This window comes from Myotis davidii, unplaced genomic scaffold (assembly GCF_000327345.1).
Source record: "Myotis davidii unplaced genomic scaffold, ASM32734v1 scaffold370, whole genome shotgun sequence".
In the NCBI taxonomy this organism is placed as follows: Eukaryota; Metazoa; Chordata; class Mammalia; order Chiroptera; family Vespertilionidae; genus Myotis; species Myotis davidii.
This window is the reverse complement of record NW_006288615.1, coordinates 3,137,048-3,160,362: the sequence shown is the minus strand read 5'-3', so window position 1 is coordinate 3,160,362 and position 23,315 is coordinate 3,137,048. Positions and strand designations below refer to the sequence as shown.

At 40.3% G+C, this 23,315-nt stretch overlaps 1 protein-coding gene across 2 annotated transcripts in view; it reads right to left on the bottom strand.

Moving 5' to 3' along the window:
- Positions 1-23,315, bottom strand: part of DIS3L2 (DIS3 like 3'-5' exoribonuclease 2) — a 304,502-nt gene that overhangs the window by 175,003 nt on the left and 106,184 nt on the right. For both annotated transcript variants that reach the window (XM_015561871.1, XM_006760425.2), the window contains 2 exons: positions 13,777-13,877; positions 11,500-11,747 (listed from right to left, as the gene is read on the bottom strand). In XM_015561871.1, the coding sequence (XP_015417357.1) occupies positions 11,500-11,747; positions 13,777-13,877 (349 nt within the window). The remainder of the gene's footprint in view (positions 1-11,499; positions 11,748-13,776; positions 13,878-23,315) is intronic.

Genomic DNA, 23,315 nt, shown 5'->3' with positions numbered 1-23,315 from the left:
GGGAGAGAGAGAGAGAGAGAAACATTGATTTGTTGTTCCACTTATTTATGCATTCATTGGTTGCTTCTTGTATGTGCCCTGACCAGAAATTAAACCCACAACCTTGGTGGATCAGGATGACACTCTTACCAACTATTCTATCTGATCAGGGATAGCATGGTATTTTTTATAAGGTTCAAAAACAAGCAAAACTAACATTTTTAGGAATATTAAACATGGGTAAATTAAAAAGAAAAGCATATTTCAATTAGCATGTTTGAGATAATGGTTACTACTCAAAAAAAATTAGAGATTATGACAGAAAGGAACACACAGGGATCTTTAACAGTATTGTGATATACTTTTTAATCTGGGTGGTGAGTTAATGGGTTGGTTTTAATATCAGAATTCAAAAACTACATAAGTATTACATGTATTATTTTATCTGTGAAATGTATTTTGCAATATTAATAAATCTTTTTAAAACAATATTTTAGATAAATATATACCAAATTTTTAAGAATGATTATTTCACAGAGGTGAAATTATGGAGTTTTTCACTTACTATAGCATATATTTGAAATAATTTTAATAATAAATATAGAATAATATATATGTACTTGAAAAAATTAAAATTTTTTCCTAATTTTGATATTGTAATAATAAATAGCTGTGAGTAATTTATAATGATCACTACCTCAAATTTTTTCACTCACCAGAACTCCTCCAAAAATACTGTTCCCATTCATAATCAATGACATTACAATTGTGTCCTACTGTAAATTAATTGGGACAGTGCTGAAACAATATTCCCAACTTCCTATAGCTAGGTGGTATGTGTGTAAAAAATCCATATAAATAAGCATTAGGTCCATTGTTCTGGGTGATGTGCAAGTAAAAAACTTCTTGAGAGAAGGGACCAGCTATAGATGTAAAAAATTAAGACAAGAAATCCTTCAAATTGGTCTCTTTGCCTTAAAGGAAATAGAAGCATTTAAAAGTAAACATTGGTGTTCTAAGTCATTTATCTTCCTTTCTCTATGACATATTCCTAGAAAGTTTCAGCCTTAAAACAAGGCTATACCTAGTCATACATCCTTGTAGTGATTATTCCTATCATTAACACTCTTAAATAAATGTTCTCATGAATATTAGTCCATGTTGAAAACTCCATGCAAACAGATACAATGAGAACCTGCAAGTGGAGAGCAATCGAACATCAGCACGTGGAGGGCCCGGAACATCAGTAGCAGCACACAGTGAAAACAAAGTTTGGCAAATACACAATGTCTTTGGCTGCACATATTTACATACTATTTTCTATCATTAGGAGGAAAGAACACGCTATTTTCCCTTTTTTTGGCTCAGTACTATGACAGAGCAGAAGGCAGTAAGTGAGGAAGGGGGACTTTAGGAAAAGTGTGTGCAGATCAATGAAAACAGATTGCAAAATGTGGGAAAGAAGCAAGGCTCAACAATTCTGAATGATTTTAGAAAAAGGCCCTAAAATTTGAGAGTGAAGAGCTTGATGTCAATGTGAAGGGAGGCCAAAACCATTTAGGATGTAAGAGAAGGCTAATGGTAGTAAAGTTCCCTTATACTTTATACTAATACTTTCAAGAGGATGCACTAGAAATTGTGAGTGAAGCTGACAATCACAAAAGATGTGTTAACGACTGTACACAGTGTGAAGAAACAATCTGTTCATCAAAACCCATTCTCTTCCATTCCTTTTACATTTGCTCTGCTTGATCAGGAAGCTCTCTCTCATTATTGAAGGAGCTGTCTCCAAATCTGATCCTTATAGGCCACCAGGTGGAGCCCAAAAGTCACAAAAGAGAGCCCCCTCCTCAGCCTGATTTGCTTTTTGCCCACCAGCCAGTTAGAGCCATACACCCTGGAAAGAACTTACAAAGTCTAGGTTTGGTAATGTAACTTCATAGGATTACATAACTCAGCCTCTTCCTCAGATAAGGAAAGCATACTCTTAAAAAGGTGAAATAGTCCTTTTGCTCAAGAAGACTGGATGGCGCCACTTTTCAATTTGCTAATCTTGTCAGCTATGCCTTGATGAAACAAACTAATTTTTCCTGTTTGTTTTTTTCAGCAACCTAGTTACATTTTCATTTTCCTACTAAATAAAATTTAATGACCAGCTCCCCAACACTTATAAGAAATACAGTCTATCAAAACTGGATGGAAGAGTAAAAGTATTTGATTTCATTTGTCAGCAAATGTTTCTGATTGTCTAATAACTGACACCTTATGGGCACAAAACTGGGAGATGAAGAAAATACCAGAACAGATCTCCCTCCTTCCCCCAACCAGGACCTTCTCCACCACTTCCTCCTCGATCAGAACTTCCCTTCCTCTTCTTTCACCTTGTCCAGTCACTCTGCAACGGAAACTATTGTCCTTCACTCTCATTAAAATGAGCAGTACTGTCACCCATTCTTTATTTCTCATTTTTCAACAAGCTCCCATTAAGCCTTAAACAATCCCATGTTCAACCAAAACTTTCTCAACCCTACTATACCTACACTAACCTATTCATTTTCCCTCCTCTCCATCCTTTAAAGCTACCAAATTATAAATATGTCAATTTGCTCTAGGTCAATTCGTGTGATACATCTTTAGTTAGTCTACAATGTTGCCAAGAAACACTAGTATGTTCCCCACAGTAGCTGCTGTAAAATTTTTCCATTTTCTTCAAGATTTATCCTTAAATATTTAAGAAAAAGAAATTATGACAAATCTGGGAGAAAGAGACCATAATGATATTTTCTTGCTTATAACATCCTGGGAGGGAAATTTGGGACTGTAAACTCTAGACTTTAGGAAAAGAGATATCACAAAGGTCTGAGAAAATACGGACATGAATTCTACTGCAAGAGTTTCTAAAGCAGCGGTTCTCAACCTGTGGGTCGCGACCATCGGAAAACACATATAGTGTATCAGATACTTACATTACGATTCATAACAGTAGCAAAATTACAGTTATGAAGTAGCAACGAAAATAATTTTATGGTTGGGGGTCACCACAACATGAAGAAATGTATTAAAGGGTCGTGGCATTAGGAAGGCTGAGAACCACTATAAGGGAAAGATGATTTAAGAGGGTTGGGAAGCTCTAAGAACTGTAAATTTGATTATATAATTACAAATTATCTCAATGAGGAAGTCAATGTGGCTTTTTAAATATTCTGGACTATGCAGCAGTAAATATGAAAAGTACTAAATATGTTGTGATCCCTAAAAGCCAGCAAGGGTTCGCTAAGAATGACTATCATTTTTATAGATAATCTTTAAGAATGATTAGGTTTTTGGTTTGTTTGTTTTTTAAAAAATATATTTTATTGATTTTTCACAGAGAGGAAGAGAGAGGGATAGAGAGCTAGAAACATCTATGAGAGAGAAACATCGATCAGCTGCCTCCTGCACACCCCCCACTGGGGATATGCCTGCAACCAAGGTACATGCCCTTGACCAGAATCAAATCTGGGACCCTTCAGTCTGTAGGCTGATGCTCTATCCACTGAGCCAAACCAGTTAGGGCAAGAATGATTAGGTTTTTTTATAGTACAGGACTATGATTCATGAAAATGTGGTAGATGCCATGTATAGAGGTAACAAGGCTCAACTGAGATCTCTCATGACAATTATAAGAACAAGAGGAAAATAACTTTTCTAACAAATAGAGGTTTCCAGTACTGTAATAACGTTGGGACTTCCCTCAATTAGAAACAACAAAGGGCCAATGGAGATGCCAGAGAAGCAATTCTTACACCAACGGGGGCACCAAGATTGATGGCCTCTTTAAGGACCCTTCTAAAGCTGCTGAAATTATATATTCAATTAATGTGTATGTTTTATTTAAACTTCTTATTAAAGATACTAAATTAGAAGGAACCAAGATGGCAGCATAGGTAAATGCTGGTTCTCACATCTTCCCACAACCACATCAAAATTACAATTAAAATACAGAACAGCCATCATTCAGAACCGCCTGAAATCTGGCTGAATGGAAGTCCTACAACTAGAAAATTAAAGAAGAAAGCACAATGAGACTGGTAGGAGGGTTGGAGGCACTGAATGGGCTGATCCAATACCCACATGGGGCGTGTTTTTAATCAGGAGGGATATCTTGGCTGAGGAGGCGTCCCATGAAGAGCAAGGGGTACCAGTCGCACACCAGGCCCCAGCCCAGGGTTCCAGAGCCGGGAAGAGAAGTCCCCATAACTTTGGGCTGTAAAAACCAGCTCAGACTGTAGCTGAGTGACACAGAGGCTGCTGGAGTCCCAGACAGTTCCTCTTAAAGGGCCAGCACACAGACTTACCCAGACTCACTCCCTCTGAGCTCCAGCACTGGGGCAGCAACTTGAAAGGATCCAGGGACATACCAGAGGAACTAAATTGTCTGGCATCAGGGCAAAAGAACTAGGGGGCAGCTTTCTCCCAGACAAAAGAGCTGGGACATCGCACCTCCAACACCCTCCACACACACACACACACAAAGCTGACTAACAGTCACTATATCTGAGTCTCCATCAACCTGGCCCACTCTGTTTGCCCTGCCCTGGTGATTCCCTGAGATCCCAATTCACCCAATTTGCAGCCCCACCTAAGCTATTTGCAGTGTCTTTATCATATGAATGGCTGCTTGGCTCAGGCTTCAGACTTTCCTAAAATCTCTCAAACAAGTAGCAGCTGGATTCAGTGTGCCCCATACCTCTCAATAAGTGGCCCCAAGCCCTAGCCATTTTGGCTCAGTGGATAGATCACTGGCCTGCAGACTGAAGGGTCCCAAGTTCAATTCCAGTCAAGGGCACATGCTGGGGTTGCAGGCTTGATCCCCAGTATGGGGCATGCAGGAGGCAGCTGATCAATGGGTCTCTCTCATCATTGATGTTTCTATCTCTCTCTCCTCTCCCTTCCTCTCTGTAATAAGTAAATTATATATATATATATAATTTTTTTTAATAAGTGGCCCCAGGCCCAGCACTAGCAGTAGCTTGCCAAGATTCACAGCTTGGCCTCTCCTGGGCACCTCCTAGCCCAACACAAGTAGCACCATCTTTCAGATCACTTTGTACCTCATGACAGGTGGCCCCAGGCAGGGCACAGACAGAGGCTGACTTTGCACCTCCCGCAAGGCCCCAGAGTCAGAACACCCAGTTGACAGCTTCAGACCACGCCAGAAGATTCAGACCATGCAAGATTACAACTCTATCACATCCATGAGCGACACATTCAAGGAGTGGACTCAGTGAACACAAAACCACACTGAAGCAAGTCCTACTCCATAGGCGTATCTTCTGCACAACAGCTTTTTTGCTATAGTCACAGCTGGTTCTCACAGCCAATTATCCTGGGAATTATCCTGGGGGTCAGCAGCAATCAAGGCTCAACTACAACAGGACAGTGCATACAGATCACACAGGGGTTTACCTATAGTGCCCAGCTCAGGTGACTAATGAGGCTGAGCCACTGGGCTCTACAGGACACCTCCTACACAAGGCCACTCTATCAATTCCAGGAGACATAGCAGCTCTACCTAATACATAGAAGCAAACACAGGGAAGCAGCCAAAATGCGGAGACAAAGAAACATGTCACAAATGAAAGACCAGAAGAAATACCCAGAAAAAGAACTAAATGAAATGGATGCAAGAAAACTAGATAGAGTTCAAAACAATGGTTATAAGGATGCTCAAGGAACTTAGTGAGAATTTCAAGAAAAGTATTGAGAACATCAAAGACATAAAAAAGGACCAGTCAGAAATGAAGGATACACTAAGTGAAATGGAAAATAATTTACAGGGAATCAATAGTAAAGTAGAGGATGCTGAGAATAAAATCATCAATTTCGAATATGAGGAAGCAAATAACAAATTGATAATCTACTTGAAAAAAATGTCCTGAGTCCTTGAACTAACTTACAAAACAAATTTTATAAAAACAAGGAGCTACAACCTAAGAAAAACCTGAGAACCAAAAAACACCATTACAAACATAGTTTAGCTCAAAACAGACGGCTTGAGATAAAAATAGTCAATACATAAGGAAAACACCAGCTGAGAATCCTTAGAGGGAGAGGGGGTAGAGAAGGGAAGGAATGAACTGAAGAACTTATATGAAACTAGAGGCCCAGGGCATGAAATTCGTGCACGAGAAGGGTCCGTAGGTCTGTCCAGCAATCAAGGCCGATCAGGGCCTTCCTTCCAGCTGCCGGCTGGGGCCTCCTTTCCCTGGCTGCCAACTGCCAGCTGGGGCTTTGCTTCATTCTTCACTGCCCTCTGGTGGTCAGCGCATGTCATAGTGAGCAATAGAACTCCCAGTCTCTGGGTCGAACTCCCAGTCTCTGGGTCGAACTCCCGAGAGGACACTTTGCATATTAGCCTTTTATATATATCAATATTGAATGGTCTTCTTTAAGAAGAAGAAAAAATGATAAAAATGTGAACAATAAAGTGGCAATAAATATAATTCTATCAACAATTGAATCTAAAGTCAAAATAAACAAACAAGGAATCTAATGAACAAAATAAACTGATGAATAAAATAGAACTAGAGGCATGGAAGCATGGAACAGACTAACAAATCTCAGAGGGAAGGGAAGAGGGGGGGCAGGAAGAGATTAACCAAAGAATTTATATGCATATATGCAAAACCCATGGACACAATTATAGGGTGGTGGAGGCCTGAGGCAGGGCAGCATCCAGGTGGAGGAGTGCAATAGGGGCAAGAAAAGAGGAGGACATATGTAATACTCTCAACAATAAAGGTTTATTTAAAAAACAAACACTCTAAGTTAGGAGTTCTCCACCTATGTTTATATACTGACTGTATGTTGTTAACAAGTGTTGATTTTTAAATCATATAACCTTAGTTCTCATCATTTTCTGTTCCAAACACCCTCTCCTATGTATTCTAGCATAATTTATGGTACAACATTTTCCTAATCAATGTCAGGGGTCATCAAATCATTTTCATCTACCCATCTGACCAGCCAGAAAATGTTCACTCAGTATCCTGTCCTAAAGGAGCTCATGGCCAGGTAAATAACTTGCATAAGCAATTACAATACAAACAGATGAGAGATACAATAAAGGTATCATTAGAAACTATTAGAGCACCCAAGAGGGAGGACTTAGAGTCAGGAAACATTTTTCGACTAGACAACTGATAAAAGTTTAAAAATTGACTATTTCACTAAATAAACTCTGGGGAGAGGAGAAAGCCACTGTTGGGAATGGGAGTGCAGTGTGCAAAAGTTTGGAGCTATGAACAAACACAGTCAGGTTGGGAAACAAAACAGCAAGCAATGAGGCATAAGTGAAGGGAATGGTGGGAGCTGAGGTTGCTCTCAGAGAACCGTGGTTACATGCCATCATCACCTACCCAATCACACAAGTTGGAAATCTGAAAGTTCATCCAAGATTCTGTCCTTTTCCTTCATGCCCCATTTGTAATCGGTCATCATGCCTGGGAGAACTGACCTTCTTCATTTCCCCTGAATCTTTTCTTTCCTTCATTGCAACTCCTCTCCTACAGGTTCTCCCCTCTCATCTTACTGCAAAAGCCTATTATGACTGCTTCCTTCCAGTCATGTCCCTTCCCATCCACTCTAGGCTCTCAGTGACTGATCTTTTAGCAAGGAGGCTTCCATTTTCCAGGAAACAATCCTGGATTTCTCCCTTCATCCACCTCCTCTAAACTTCCAGAAAATTATTTTGTTCCTATGGAAGAACTTAGAACATTCTCTTTCATACTATAATTAGAGGTCAAAAGACATAAGCATTCAATCTATCTGCTGTATCCACACTCCTGCATGGAGAGCCATGCTAACTGGGCAGTAGGTCATGGGACCTCAGACTCCTACCTCTAGTTAAAACTACTGACCAGGGCAAATAATTGTCTCAAGCTAGATCAATAAAATTTTCTGCCGCAGAAATTCTGTATTGTGATCTAGACTTTGGTATGTGACCTGCAGAGGCCCAGCAGTACCATTTTAGGGCCATGCGTGGTACTGAGTAGGTAGGTGGAAACTGTTAAGAAAGAAGCAGAATATACTACTTGTGTGTAGAAAGGGCTAGAGAAATGATACCACGTGGTGGCTGGACTGGTCAGGGTGGTTGAGAGAGAAGCTGTGATTCCTTTGCCACCTTGTTAGTTCTGAGTTCCTCATGAGACCGGCCTATACTTCTGGCCCTGGATTTGAGGAGGACCACCAGTTTCTTATAATAATCACCATTTTTATTTAAACCAGTTCAATCAGGATTCTATTTCTTGGAATCAAATTAATCCTGTGACATTTATGTACAAGTCCTTCCACATTAGGCTATAACCATGGTCGGCAAACTGCGGCTCGCGAGCCACATGCGGCTCTTTGGCCCCTTGAGTGTGGCTCTTCCACAAAATACCACATACGCCCACACGTACAGTGCGATTGAAACCTCATGGCCCATGCGCAGAAGTCGGTTTTCAGCCTGGGCAAGTCTATTTTGAAGAAGTACTGTTGATACTTGGCTCTGTTGACTAATGAGTTTGCCGACCACTGGGCTATAATTTCTTTGAATAAAGAAACCATAGCTTTCTACCTTTCTATTTCTCACACAATATAGCACAGTGACTTACACACAGCTGATCAACACTTGCCCATGAACTGAATTTAACTACAGAAGAAGTAAACGACTTCGGACTTGAATAATTAGTAGCAATTAGACAGGCAGAAGTTGTTTGATATTTCTAAGGGTAGAGTGTAGGGGCAGGGAGAAAATTCAAAAGAAAGCCTCTTTGGCCCTGGCCGGTTTGGTTCAGTGGATAGAGCGTTGGCCTGCGACTGAAAGGTCCCAGGTTCGATTCCGGTCAAGGGCATGTACCTTGGTTGCGGACACATCCCCAGTGGGAGGTGTGCGGAGGTGGCTGATCGATGTTTCTCTCTCGTCGATGTTTCTAACTCTCTATCCCTCTCCCTTCCTCTCTGTGAAGAATCAATAAAATATATTAAAAAAAAAAAAAGAAAACCTCTTTGGCTAACCTCAGTTTTTAGGCACAGTTTTTGCAGAAGCTAACCACACACATTTACACCCATAGCAAGTACTACCTTCACACTCCTGATAGAAACCTGGCCAGGATGATAGAGAAAACCTAGGCCAGTGATGGCGAACCTTTTGAGCTCGGCGTGTCAGCATTTTGAAAAACCCTAACTTAACTCTGGTGCCGTGTCACATATAGAAATTATTTGATATTTGCAACCATTGTAAAACAAAGATTTATATTTTTTATATTTATTTTATATATTTAAATGCCATTTAACAAAGAAAAATCAACCAAAAAAATGAGTTCGCATGTCACCTCTGACACGTGTGTCATAGGTTCGCCATCACTGACCTAGACAATCCTAGCACAGCATGTTCTGATTAGAAACAGTGACCTCAGCTCCTAAAGATCAGTAACTGATAGCCAGAACCAATGGTAAGGCAACCACCAACATGCTCAGCAGCTGCAGCCCACACCCCTTAGAAGACAGACGTCATCTGAGAACTGCATCATGAAAACCTGCCATATTTTATTTCAGATACATTTTCTCTTTTTCACAAAGATTTTAAAAGGCATATTTCCACAAAAGATCATTCTTAATGTCTTTATAGTAAGAAAATAGAGGAAAAGTTAGCAGAGTTTTCCATCTAAGTATGAGAATCTTCCTTTTTTTTATTTTGAAAAAAATATAATTAACATATGGTTATTATTTTTAAATATTTTTTCTTAATATTCAGCAAATGAAATGTCCTTGCTGCTTTAAAGGGCTGATTCCTTTTTCAATTATTAGTGTACTTTACCCACAAAAGAAATCTTGATAAAATAATGGCTCAACTGTAAAAAAAAAAAAAAGGAACCTGCAAGGCCATTCGAGCAATAAGACAAACTCACACCCAAAGATTTCCTGACTACACCCTTACAACTTGAAAACTAAGGAAGAAGTCCAATCAAGTATACAGAATGGGATGTGACAGAAAGGCAGATAAAAGACAAGGCTGGATTTCCTGCTGTGATGTGAAAGGCTTCTCTTTTCACTGCCAAGCAGAGTGTGGCAGCCACAATCAACAGAAGCCAGGTGGCACAGCTACTATCGGGCCTTTCGAGTTAATGGTGAGAAACTGGCAAGCCTCTAAGAAGGACTATTTAGAGCTCAAGGGATTGACGTCACTTTTGGATAATGATTTAGGCTTTAGAAAATGATGACATTGCAATCACACTACTTGAGAGTAAAAAAGAAAGTACAACTGTTCCTGAGTGGTTCTGAGATCATATAAATCATGATCTTCATATCACTGAAAGAGTGGCATAGGATAGTGCTTCTTAAATTGCATTGGTATGACATACAGATTTGATCTGACTTACTTCACTGGGCATAAGAGGTTAAGTATAGAATAAACTTGATCAAAGCAGCACAGTATGGCCATCCATTCAGTGTTGGCACTCATAACCATAGAACATTCCTAGGAGGCTCCATCCTGTACAAGTTAGATGATCAACAAGCAAATCACCAAAATGGACAAAAAGTGTCAAAACAAACTCTGTTCTAACTTGTATGCTTTTATTTTCATTTTCTGTGAAGCATAAACCAGACATCATCTATAATAATAAAAGCATAATATGCTAATTAGACCAGATAGCCGAACGATCTTCCAGACGAAGCCAGAGCTGCAAGGGCTGAGGCGAGCCGCCATGGCTGCAAGGGCTGAGCCCCTTGCATGAATTTCATGCATTGGGCCTCTAGTCAATAATAAAGAGCTAAAGATTTAGCTAAAACTTAAGACTGCTTTTCTTTCAAACTGAATACCAATTATAAGAAGACAGGCACAGCATTTGATCAAACAGCTGGGTTCAGCAGTTTCTTCAGATCAAAATAAAGTGGCTATCCATGATGCTCTGCAACCACATAATCTATATTTAAGTTAGATTGGTTTCTGATAGCTTCCATGAAAAAATGGTACCATTTTCCTGCTTACAGTAAGGTAATTTTGTTTTTAATGCCATAAGTGAAAACTCTGAAGGTTAGTGTCAAAAAAGCACATCATTCAAACATCCCTTCATATTTAGATTTAAAACACGGGAGACCGGGATCCCTTGAATATGCCTTGACTTGCATATATTAACACTGGTGTCTGAAAGGATGGGTCTGATTGTTTGATGTGATGAATTCTTTGCAGTTCACAAATACAAACAGGATACATGACAGGAAATATGTTTGTATAGGTTCAGAATGTGCTTATATTTTATGTCAAAAAAACAAAAACAAACTGAAAAGGTGACTGCCTCGCAATTCAAGGAACCTATAGGTGAACACTTGAGGTGGTAGCTAAGGTCAATTTCTTAAGAACCAGGACCAAAATATGTAAAGTACCCATGTTTTAATAAGAAATAATAATTAAAATATAACAAAAAAGTTTACCTAAAGTCCCCCTAAACCAAGTTCTGTGTGGGATCTGTGGTTTTCTTGCCAGAGCTCACCTACCCCAAGGCAAAATTGCTGTCCTCCTTCCAGTCCACAATGCGGCAAATGAACAGTGTATTGGCATAATCTTTAGGCCGGGTCACAAAGTCTTGGGGACAGTCCTTGAGAGGCACGTATATTCTGGGCACTCGGTGGTCTGAGGGAGAAAACAGGGCATATTTCCTGAACAGTTCACTGTTCTTATCAGCCAGGAGTTTGAGGAAGCCAGTTGCTGCTCGGGAATGCTTTTTCTCCACGATGTAAACCACCTGCAAACACCAAAGACATACTCAATGCTGCTTAGCTACAGGACTGGGGAACAGTTGGGAGAGGTCAGCAGGGAATTATTTGGCCAACCAGCTGGGTCCAGCAGTTTTTCCAGGTCTCTATGAAGTGTCTCTCAGGGAAGCTGTGTGACTAACTAGTTGCTATTTCTGTTGGTGGGGGACTGTGAAGTCTCCTGCTGCTATGTTGTTCCCCTAGACTGGAGCCCCTAACTAGTTGCCTTCCTCTTTTCCCCTTTCAGAATTCTTCCTTGGTTGTCTCTTGTTATATTCCAGGGTTTATAGCTGTACTTAGTAGAGAAGAGCAAGGAGAAATGAATCTATGGCATCTTGTCTGAACCAGAAGTCCTTGCTTCTAATTTTAATATTTGACAGCATGAGAAGTGTATAAAGCAGCTGGACATTACTTATGATTCATACATTAGTTGTCATAGAAATGACTTGACCACAGCATAGGTTTCCCAAACAAGTGTTGTTTGGGCTTGTAATTTTAGTTTGAATTTATTAAGAAACTATCCTTCCATCTCCCCACCCCCCATCAAAAAAAACAAAAAACAAAAACAGCCAGAGAGAGAGTACCATTGGAGGGCAGTAGCAAATTACAGAACACAAGTTCCATCACCAGCTGCCTCTATTCAGCTCTGACTAAAGTCATTTCAGAATGTGGCCCAGTGCTGCCGATGTTTTGTTTTGTCAGGAGAAGCCAGAAGTCTAATTTTTTTTTATGTGACCACTCCAATTTTCTTTTTTTAATGTAAGCTACCAAGTAAAAATCTTTAAATACTGCTCAGGTCAAACAAAACACAAGTTTGTGAGCCAGACCTAGCCCACAGGATTTCCATTCATTATAATCTTCCACACCTCGCATACTGCCTGTCACATGGTTAGATTTGAAAATGCTTATTAAAATAAGGATCTAGATAACTGGATGGGGAATTGTGAGTAAGATGTATGTGATATGATTTAGAAATTCCTCATGTCATTATGCAGGAGACATTCTTGACACTCTCCTAACTAACTCCCTAGACTGAGCAGCAAAACTGCATTCCCCAGTTAAACGTGCTGTCTATGCTTCAGGCAGAGGAAGCCTCACACCATTACGCCACCTCATTCTTTGCCTGTGTACCGCTTCCTCCACCATGAGCTACTTAGCTGGGGTCAGCTGTGTTTGATCCCATATCTGATTATGCCACTGCATACATAATTAAACAATAAAATCAAATTATGCAAAACAACAAAATCAATTGTTTTCATTTCTATGATAACTAAATTAAACATTTTGGAAAAATTAAAAGAGACTTCTTTAAAGCTTACTTTTAAATTGCATATGAGCATGACAACAACTAAACAACAACGGAGCTCTGGCTGGTGTTCTCTGTTGATTGGAGCATCATCCCATACACCAAAAGGTTGAGAGCTGGATTCCTGGTCAGAGCTCATACCTAGGTGATGAGTTTAATCTGAGGTCGGTGTATGTAGGGAAGGCAACCAATCGATGTTTCTCTCACATCAAAGTTTCTCTCTCTCTTCCCTCACCTCTCTCTAAAAATCAATGAACATGTCCTCGGGTGAGGATTAATTAATTTTAAAAATAATGAAGAATAAAAACTATAAAAATCTAGAACATTAATATTGATTCCTTCACCAGTGCCTAAATTCTCACTCCACTTTAAATAACCCAAAATGGAAATCACAGATGCCACATTATGAGTGTGGTTTAAGCAAAAATAATAATAATAATAATAATAATAATAATAATAATAATAATGCAGAACTTCAATAAACTTACCCACATACAAAGAAAAGGCCTTAGCCCTTCATCCAAAGGCAGGCAAATGAACTTATTACATGTTTAAAGTTATAAAAAAAGATTTACTTTTTATAATACCCTGCTTCCACTGACTGTTCTGATTAATTGACTAAAACTACAGCCCTAAGTGTCCCATGAGAGACCTTTGACAGGTAGCTCAGGTGACAGCCATTTGGACAAATAGGGAAATCTGTAGGCAATGACCTTTGCTGATCTTTGCAGTGACCTCTCTGGTAAAGCGCTTGTGTCCTGTGCCATGGAGGTGCTCTCATCTTTTGTACTTGGTGCACCAGCATCCTCTTCACCTTAATTAAAAACAGAAAGAAAAAGAAGAGGAGGAATAAAACGCGTATGTATTTGGCATAATGTATTAGTCATACAGACTCATGGGATTTTTAAATTCAGAGCTATAGGATTCTTGGATACCATTTACCCCAAACCACTCATTTTATGGCAATGGAAACTCAGGCCCTCACTGGTTATGTGACTTGGCTAAGGTCAATCAAATCACCTACTTGCATTAATGCTCACACTCAGCAGGCCACATTTTACCCATTTAACACTATTCATATGCTAAACATCATACATATGGAGAGCATCAAACTATGTTGAATTAAACTTAATCACCTATGTGAAATGCCAAAAACACTACATGCTAAATACTGTCCCTGCCTACAATGAAGAATAGAGATAGGTTATTTTATTATGTACATCTGCTGAAAACGAACAAAATCAATATAAATGTTAACTTTCAAAAGTAGTTTGGTATCAGCCATAACAAACAAAATGGTGGAAAATAAATTATACTTATCCTATATAATAAAAGCCTAATATGCTAAGTGTCTGGTCGTCTGGTGGGCCACTCAACCGGACAAAGTGTAATATGCTAATGATATGCTAAGGCCACTCAACGGCTCTCTATGATGTGCACTGACCACCAGGGGGCAGACAGTCAACCGGTCGACTAATCACTATGACGTGCACTGACCACCATGGGCAGATGCTAATAGTGGAGTACAGGAGAATTCCTTATTTTAAATTTTATTTGAAATAGCATTATAAAGGCATTGAAGGACAGAAAAGGTGGGTGGCAGATATACTGGTTTTTCGGAAAAGGTAATTCCAATAAGATCAAGCAAAATGAAAAAACAACTGCATTGATTCGTATAAACAAAGTTAAGAAATCAGTTTGGTTTAGCACAGCAGGATTCTGCTATCCAGATAATGTCCTCAAAAAGCCATGCCACCCTGCTCCGGTGTCTCAGTTGATTGGAGCATCATCCCATACACCAAAAGGTTGAGAGCTGGATTCCTGGTCAGAGCTCATACCTAGGTGATGAGTTTAATCTGAGGTCGGTGTATGTAGGGAAGGCAACCAATCGATGTTTCTCTCACATCAAAGTTTCTCTCTCTCTTCCCTCACCTCTCTCTAAAAATCAATGAACATGTCCTCGGGTGAGGATTAATTAATTTTAAAAATAATGAAGAATAAAAACTATAAAAATCTAGAACATTAATATTGATTCCTTCACCAGTGCCTAAATTCTCACTCCACTTTAAATAACCCAAAATGGAAATCACAGATGCCACATTATGAGTGTGGTTTAAGCAATGAAACAGGCTTTAAAAAAGGGTCCTGACCATCCAACAGTGCTCGCCTGTCAAGACTACCGCAAAGGCACATCCTTTTGTCAGTCCAGCAAACGATGCCACTCCATGCTTCTTTCCATGCCAGAGGACAGAAGAATGGCTAGTACCTCCCAATCGAGATGCGACCAAGCTCTCCGGTGAGGAACGCTGGCCCCTGCGTCTGGACTGGACCAGCCCAGAGAACAGCACCACCGGGATCCCATGAAGCCTGTACCCGCAGCATCAGGAACTTTTGTGAGTAATAAAGTACTGTGTGATTTACAATTGCATATGTTTCATGTGGTGTAATTCCTCCGGCAGTTAATTGAATCATTTTGCGTATGCTTAAAACTGAAATTAAAGCTTCTGGTCTTTTCAGTCCTAGTCCTGCCCTTGGTCCTGCTTGCATAGAGTAGCCCCTTCGCTAGTAACTACTTGAATGTCCCAACACCTGCACGGTTAAAGTTTATCTCAAGGGATGCCTTAGATAAACACCCCATATCTTTCCCGGGATCTACGCCATAACAAACAAAATGGTGGAAAATAAATTATACTTATCCTATATAATAAAAGCCTAATATGCTAAGTGTCTGGTCGTCTGGTGGGCCACTCAACCGGACAAAGTGTAATATGCTAATGATATGCTAAGGCCACTCAACGGCTCTCTATGATGTGCACTGACCACCAGGGGGCAGACAGTCAACCGGTCGACTAATCACTATGACGTGCACTGACCACCATGGGGCAGATGCTCCAACCGGTGGTAGGTTAGCTTGCTCCTGGGGTCTGGCTGATCAGGACTGAGTGAGACGGGCCGGATACACCGTGGAGCCCTCCTGCGGTCCTTCCCCAGCTGGCCAACCTCCCGTGTCCCTCCCAAGCCCCTATCGTGCACAACCCCTCAGGGGATGTCGGAGAGCTAATTTTGGCCCCATCATGCAGGCCAGGCCAAGGGACCCTACTGGTGCATGAATTTATGAACCGGGCCTCTAGTTAAATAAATAAATAAAAATGCCAACCCTGATTTTCCTTGTTTTCTTAGTGACATTATATAAAGAGTAAATCACTTAAAGTCTTTTAATGTTTAATTTCCTTTCTTAAAAAACTTATAAAATGCACATTCACCCAAGAAACTGAAACCACATCTCCCCATTAAAGAGAATTAGGCTCTGTACCAGAAGTATTAAAACCTCTCATGAACAAAAGCGCAAATTACACACTTTTGAACATTTAATATTTTGTATTTTCATGCGTTACATTAGATTTCCCCCATGCCACAAAATAGTCTTAGCCAACTATACTAGAGTTTTTGGATTTTGGGGGCCACAACCAGTTCATGTGGGACCCACTCCATTGAGCCAAGAGAGACTTGTATTTATCATCAATTGGATATTACCAAGGCCAAAATAAATAAATAATTTCTTTTAAGGACTAGCTGCCTCTTAGAAAGCCTCAGCTTAAAGCCAATTTTTACCACTGTGAGCATACTCTGTAAACACTGACATGATCTGACCTACTGGGGTAAGAATGATCAACTGTTTGCTTTTCCATCTATGTTGAAATATACCTACCATAGTGCCCACTGAAAGCAAAATTTTCATTGTCTACCAAAAGGAAAAAAACAAACAATAACTTTCCCATTGTTGGTCATGCTATCCACCAGTAAAAGAGGGGATTCAGCCTGACCAGTGGGGCTCAGTGTTTGAGTGTCAACCTATGAACCAGGAGGTCACAATTCGATAACCGGTCAGAGCACATGCTCAGGTTGCGGGCTCAAACCCCAGCGGGAGGTGTGCAGGAGTAGCCGATCAATGATTCTCTCTTATCATTGATATTTCTCTCTCTCTCTCCCTCTCCCTTTCTCTCTGAAATCAATAAAAATACATTATTTTTTTTCTTAAAGAGGAACATCATTCAAGTTCATCTTTTATTTTAGACCATAGTTCAGGATTCCAAAAAATCATTGAATGCTTCCAGAACAGCACCTCTTATACTCTTAGGGAGAAAAACCCACACAAGTTTTTTATCTGTTCCATACATACTTTGCCAATATGTTCTGCAGAACAAGGTAATTCAGGAAAGATAATGAGCCTGGAATTACCATGAACAAGTACACTGTACCTACATATCTAATATTTGAGCACAGAGTTGGTAAATACAGGGTAGTGAGGGTTTTTCCAATGTACCCCATATCCTAGGCATAAAGCCTTCTGATGGCTCTATCTTATGACTGTTGTTTTAAATTCCACTCCAACAACAAGCAAGTCTTCAGTTCCAAAGGTTATGCCAGCCTGTATCCAAAGAAAGAGGGCAAGCCACGGCAATGGGCCCAATCATGACTTTCAGACATCATACCTGAACATGACCTTTTCAGGTTCTATGTTCATAAGAATATCCTGGCAGAAATAAGGCTTTGTTCAGACAAAGATGCATTTTGGAGTTGAACTAATAAATTAACCTAAGTTTACAGCCCTGCGGGTAAACATCATAGATGTACTCAATAAATATGAAGAAGCACAATGCCAGTTTAGAAAGGTGAATCACCTTAATAGGTTTCCCACAGTTACATTTCACCACACTGAATAGCAAAGTTGCCAATTCAATGCATTGTTTAATCTCAAGATCACTTATTTATTCATTTATTCCATGTGTATTTATTGAGCATTGGGCATTGAGGATTCAGTGGTGAATAAAAGAAATATAGTCCAAGCCCATACAGAACATATACCTTAATCTGGGAGTGATATTGAGTCAATAAATAATGACTCAATAAATATAAAGTTATAAGTTGTGATGAATGGTAGAAAGGAAAGAATAGTCCCTTAGGAATAAGAGGAAAGGACATATGATTTACATTAAGAGGTGAGGAAAAGGCTCTGTGTGGAGGTGACATTTAAGCTAAGACAATGAGGATGGTGTGTTTAGGAGTGAAGAAGGGAACATAAGGGTTGGGAATGTCACTAGGGAAGAGCCAGAGGTGGGAAGTTTTTAGCACAATCAAGGGAAGAGAAAGAAGGCCATGTGGCTAGGGCACAGTGAGCAGGATTATGCATGACAAAAGATGAGAATGAGAGGCAAAGGGGAGTCAATTCAGGTGGGGCTTTCTAGGATTTAAGAGTTCTGGAGTTAAACCTAAAAACAATGAGAAGCTCATTAACCATTTCAGGCAAGAAAATGACACTGCCGAGGTTAGATTACAGCAGGCTTATACCTATAGTAGTCCAGACATGGAGGATAGTGCTTAGATGCAAGCATTGGAAATGGATTTAAAATGATCAGTTTAAGTCCAGCCAGTGTGGCTCTATGGTTGAGCGTCAACCTATGAACCAGGAAGTCACAGTTGGATTCTGGGTCAGGGCACATGCCTGGGTTTCAGGCTCAATCCTCAGTTAGGGGTGTGCAGGAGGCAACCAATCAATGATTCTCTCTCATCACTGACATTTCTATCTATTTCTCCCTCTCTCTTCCTCTCTGAAATATACATATACATATTAAAGGATCAGTTTAAGACCTATTTTGGAGTTGATCTAATAGACTGGTGGTAGATATCAGAGTTTAGGGTTATTTCCAGGTTTCCAGCATCTGCAGCTAGGTTGGCAGAGGAGGCATCATTATTGGCACAGGAAAGACTAGAGAATAAGGTGAAAATCAAGAGTTCTATTTGAGAGATGGTTCTATTTGAGAGGTTACCTGTGAAACCCTTAAGTCATAATGTTGAGAGACAGTTCAACATGAAGGTCTGAAACTTTCAAAAAGGGAAATCTGGGCTGTGGCTTTAAATACAATTTTTGTGCTGAGAATTTCCATATTTGTTCTTTCCAGCTCAAGCTGCAAGAAGAAATTCAAACTCAAGTCTGTTACTACTATTAGTAAGTTCATGAAGCACTTCCACTGCTACATGCTCAAGTAAGAAGTAATGTGCTGTCACTGTTAAGGGAAAAAAATTCTCTGAGGAAGTGACTTGGAGCTTGAAGGATGTATAGATAATTAAAAGAGAGATAAGAAAGGTAAAGGGCATTTCAGGTAAAGGCCCAGAGCTTTGAAAGGGCCTACTGAAGCTACTAACATGTTGAGAACACAAGTGTTGGGTGGGCAGGGCCTGGGATGGAGAGAAGAACAAGGCTGACAGAGAGGTGGGATGGGTCCTATGGCAGGGACTCTAGTTACAACTCAATTATCTATTCTCTTCTTTCCTAATAATAAGAACTACAATTTTTAGCTGGGTATACTAGTTAAAAGACTATGTTCCTCAGCCTTACTGCAAACTAAGCATGGCCTATATGTCTAAGTTTCAGCCAGTAAGATGCAGGTTAAAGTGTTGTGACTTATCAGAAGTATTCTTAAAGGATACACCTTCCCTCTTTCTTTTTTCCTTCTTGCTGGCTGGAATGTAGATGTGATTGCTGGACCTCAGGCACTCATCTTGGTCCTGGAGGTCACAAGACAAGGGTGCTCCCTACTGTGCAGAGCAGCACAACAGAATGAGCTGAAGACTGTGGATCTATCCTTCAAGCTCTGACCTGCCTATCTCTGGCCTTTTTTTTATGTTATCCTATATAATAAAAGCCTAATATGCTAAGTGTCCGGTCGTCTGGTCAGCCATTGAACCAATCAAAGCGTAATATGCTAAGGCTGCTTAACCGCTTGCTATGACATGCACTGACCACCAGGGGGCAGACAACTGACTGGTCAACCAGTCGCTATGACGTGCACTGACCACAAGGGAGTTGACAGTCGACCGGCTGACCAGTCGCTATGACGTGCACTTAAGTTCATTGAAATTTTAAGATTTAATGCCACTCTCAGCAGAACAAACTTTCTAACATACAGGTCCAGATGATGAAACTGACAAGTTGAGAATGCATACATTTTAAGGATATGAATTTGGTAGCACTCTGGAGTAGAGAGGCAATAGTACAGAGATCTCAGAAAGCTGGGGCTGCTGTCTAGGTGAGACACTATCAGAATCTGAATTAAGATGGTAGCAGTGAGAGTGAAGAGAGGCAAGACTTGAGAGATCTCTGAGAAGGATGCTACTAAGTGTGTCTTCATCACTATGAATGACTTAGTATATAAAAAATGGGCTTAAATTAGAAGAGCTTTTGATTGAATATCAGGAAGACTACCTTGAGAGAACAATAAAACTCCAAAATGAAATTACCAGAACAGGGCAGAGGTGCCAGCAGTCCTCAAGTTTGTGGGTCCCCATAGCCTTCGGGTTTGCCATACCAAAGGCAGAGCTGGCCTATGCATTCTGTGGTCCTTGTAGTTTAAAAAAAAAGTTTAGAAACTATTGATTACCAATATTCTTCATTAAACAAAAGAATTTTCTAAAAAATAGATAAACAACTGATATAAACAACTGTTCCTTATATTCCCTCAAGAAAAACTCTAGGAAGAAAAATCCAGTGAAATCTTAATCTCTCTCTACAGATTATCTGAAACTTCTATTTTAAACATTTAAAAAATAAAATGTCATGGTTTGCTGGGGTTGGCATGGCCATTTACATAATCAAGTGCAAACCCAACATCTACTTTCGTAAGAAAAATTGTTCTGATTTGGCCTTCTCATAAATAAACAGTCAACTGAGAAGTCTGATGATTCTTAAAACTTTACAAACACATCAGAAGGTTTCAGATTACTCGACTACTATGCTAAGTGGGGACAATATGAAGAGAAAAGCAAGAAAATAGGCAAAAAGGTTATTTCAAGTCATCCAATTAAAAGTGTGACAAACTCTGACAAGTCTAAACTTTTTCCATCTCTGAATGAAAGGCCACAGAAATTTACAATCCTATAAAAGCCTAGTACGCTAAATGTCTGGTTGATCGGTTGGCTATTCAACCAATCAAAGTATAATATGCTAATGATATGCTAAGGCTGCTCAACCACTCACTATCACATGTACTGATCATCAGGGGGCAGACAGCCAGTTGACCAGTCGCTATGACATGCACTGACCAGTAGGGGGCAGACGCTCTGACTGGTAGATTAGCTTGCTGCTGGAGTCTGGCCAATAGGAACTGAGCAAGATGGGCCGGACACACCCTGGAGCCCTCCTTCGGTTGCTCCCCCACGGTCCAACCTCCCGCATCTCTCCCCAACACCGATCATATACCGGTGAGGTCCTTCGGCCTGGCCTGCACCCTCTCACAATTTGGGACCCGTCAGGGGATGTTGGAGAGCCGGTTTTGGGCCGATCCCACAGGGGGAGCACCACTCAGCCAGAAGCCAGGCTCATGGCTGGCAAGCGCAGCAGCGGTGGCAGAAGCCTCTCCCATCTACGCAGCAGTGGTAAGGATGTTCGACCGCCAGCTTAGGTCCAATTGCCAGAGAGCGGTCTAAGCCAACAGTTGGACATCCTCAAGGGCTCCTAGACTGCAAGAGGGTGCAGGCCAGGCTGAGGGACCCTCCCCCAAGTGCACGAATTTTGTGCACCAGGCCTCTAGTTTACAATGAAAACTGTAGTTGTTTTTTGTAAATGAAAACATTTCCCTGTAGGTCTCTTAAAATCAACCAACCAGGAAAACTTATTTTATGGGTCCCTCTCCCCAATGAAATGTAGAAATAACCACACAAGTCTTCACAGGGGCAGTTAACATTCATGTTATAGTCACTTGCTATGCTGCAAGTGTTGATGATTGTTCTAGGACCCCACATCTAGCCTTTGCCAAGCGCAAGGCTTGGAGCACCAATGAGGTTTTTTGCTTCATAAAATCCCCAGCCCAAACAAGTCTCTGACTGAAATAAAGCTAATGAAATTGTATGGTGTCAAGAGAGTTTTCACAGTGGGTTCACAAACGTTATCTCATTTGTTCCACACTACAACTTCATACTATGGGTAGAGTGGATATTGTCATTACAGCTTCACCAAGGAAATGAGAGTAATGAACAGACAGAGTCTATGTCAGTATGCAGACCATAGTGACCAGTTTTCCACACAAGCAAGAATCAGTGCATCATGGGAAGAGCCATGAAAACGCACATTAAGATTTTGTGTAAGTGGTGAGGGGATCCCCTGAAAAGCTGGCAATAACCCAGTAAAAGTCCTGAATACCTATGGAATGTCAGGCACTGCAAATGACCCTGTCTCTATCCTCAGAGAGCTCATGTGCTAGAAATGAGACAAAGGTGACAACAAATATTGAAAGTGGTGTTTACGACAGCTAGCAAATAGTGCACTCAAAGGCAGTAGGAAGGGTGACAGTCAGTTTGACAGTGAACCCCTGAGCTAAGAATGGGAAGGCTAAGAAAGAGCTGACTAGATAAATGGGCATGCGGAGCATTCCAGAAAGGGAGAAGAGCATGTGCAAAGGCACACCATCAAGAATAAACTGAGAAGGAGGAAGGTTGTATCTAGACAAGCTGCAGGACCAGCCTATGAAAAGCCTCATATGCTGAAAAGTATGTCTTTTATATTTTAAGGATGGAAAGCCATTGGAAATTTTGAGAATAGCATAACCAGAATTATATTTGATGAAAAGTGAATGGTCAGTCTATTGCTACTTTGAAGATAATCTTTTTCTCTAGCCGCTTTTAAGATTTTGTCTTGAACTTTGGTTTTCTATACTTTCATCTTGATATGTCTAAGCTTAGATTTTTTTTTTTAAGCAATTATACTTGCAATCACTAGTCTTCTTACATCTTTAGTTCAGTATCTTAACTACCATGGAAAACCTTGGCCATTAACTTAAAATTTCATCTTTACTCATTTTCTTTCTCAATTCCTTCTATGACTCTAATTAAATGTATACTTTCTCTCCCTCTGTGGTTTCTGTCTATTTGTCTGTAGATAATTTTTTCTCATTGTCTTCCAGTTTGTTAGTTTTCTCTTCAGCTTTATCCAATTTTCTGTTCAATCCAACAATTGAGATTGTTTTCTTTAAACTTGAATACATATTTTTCCACATTCATTAAGTTCTTTTTTTAATAAATCTTTATTGTTCAGATTATTACATTTGTTCCTCTTTTTCCCCCCATAGATCCCCTCCACCCAGTTCCCACCCCACCCTCTGCCTTACCCCCCTCCCCACTGTCCTCATCCATAGGTGTATGATTTTTGTCCAGTCTCTTCCTACACCCCTTTCACCCTGAGAATTGTCAGTCCACTTCC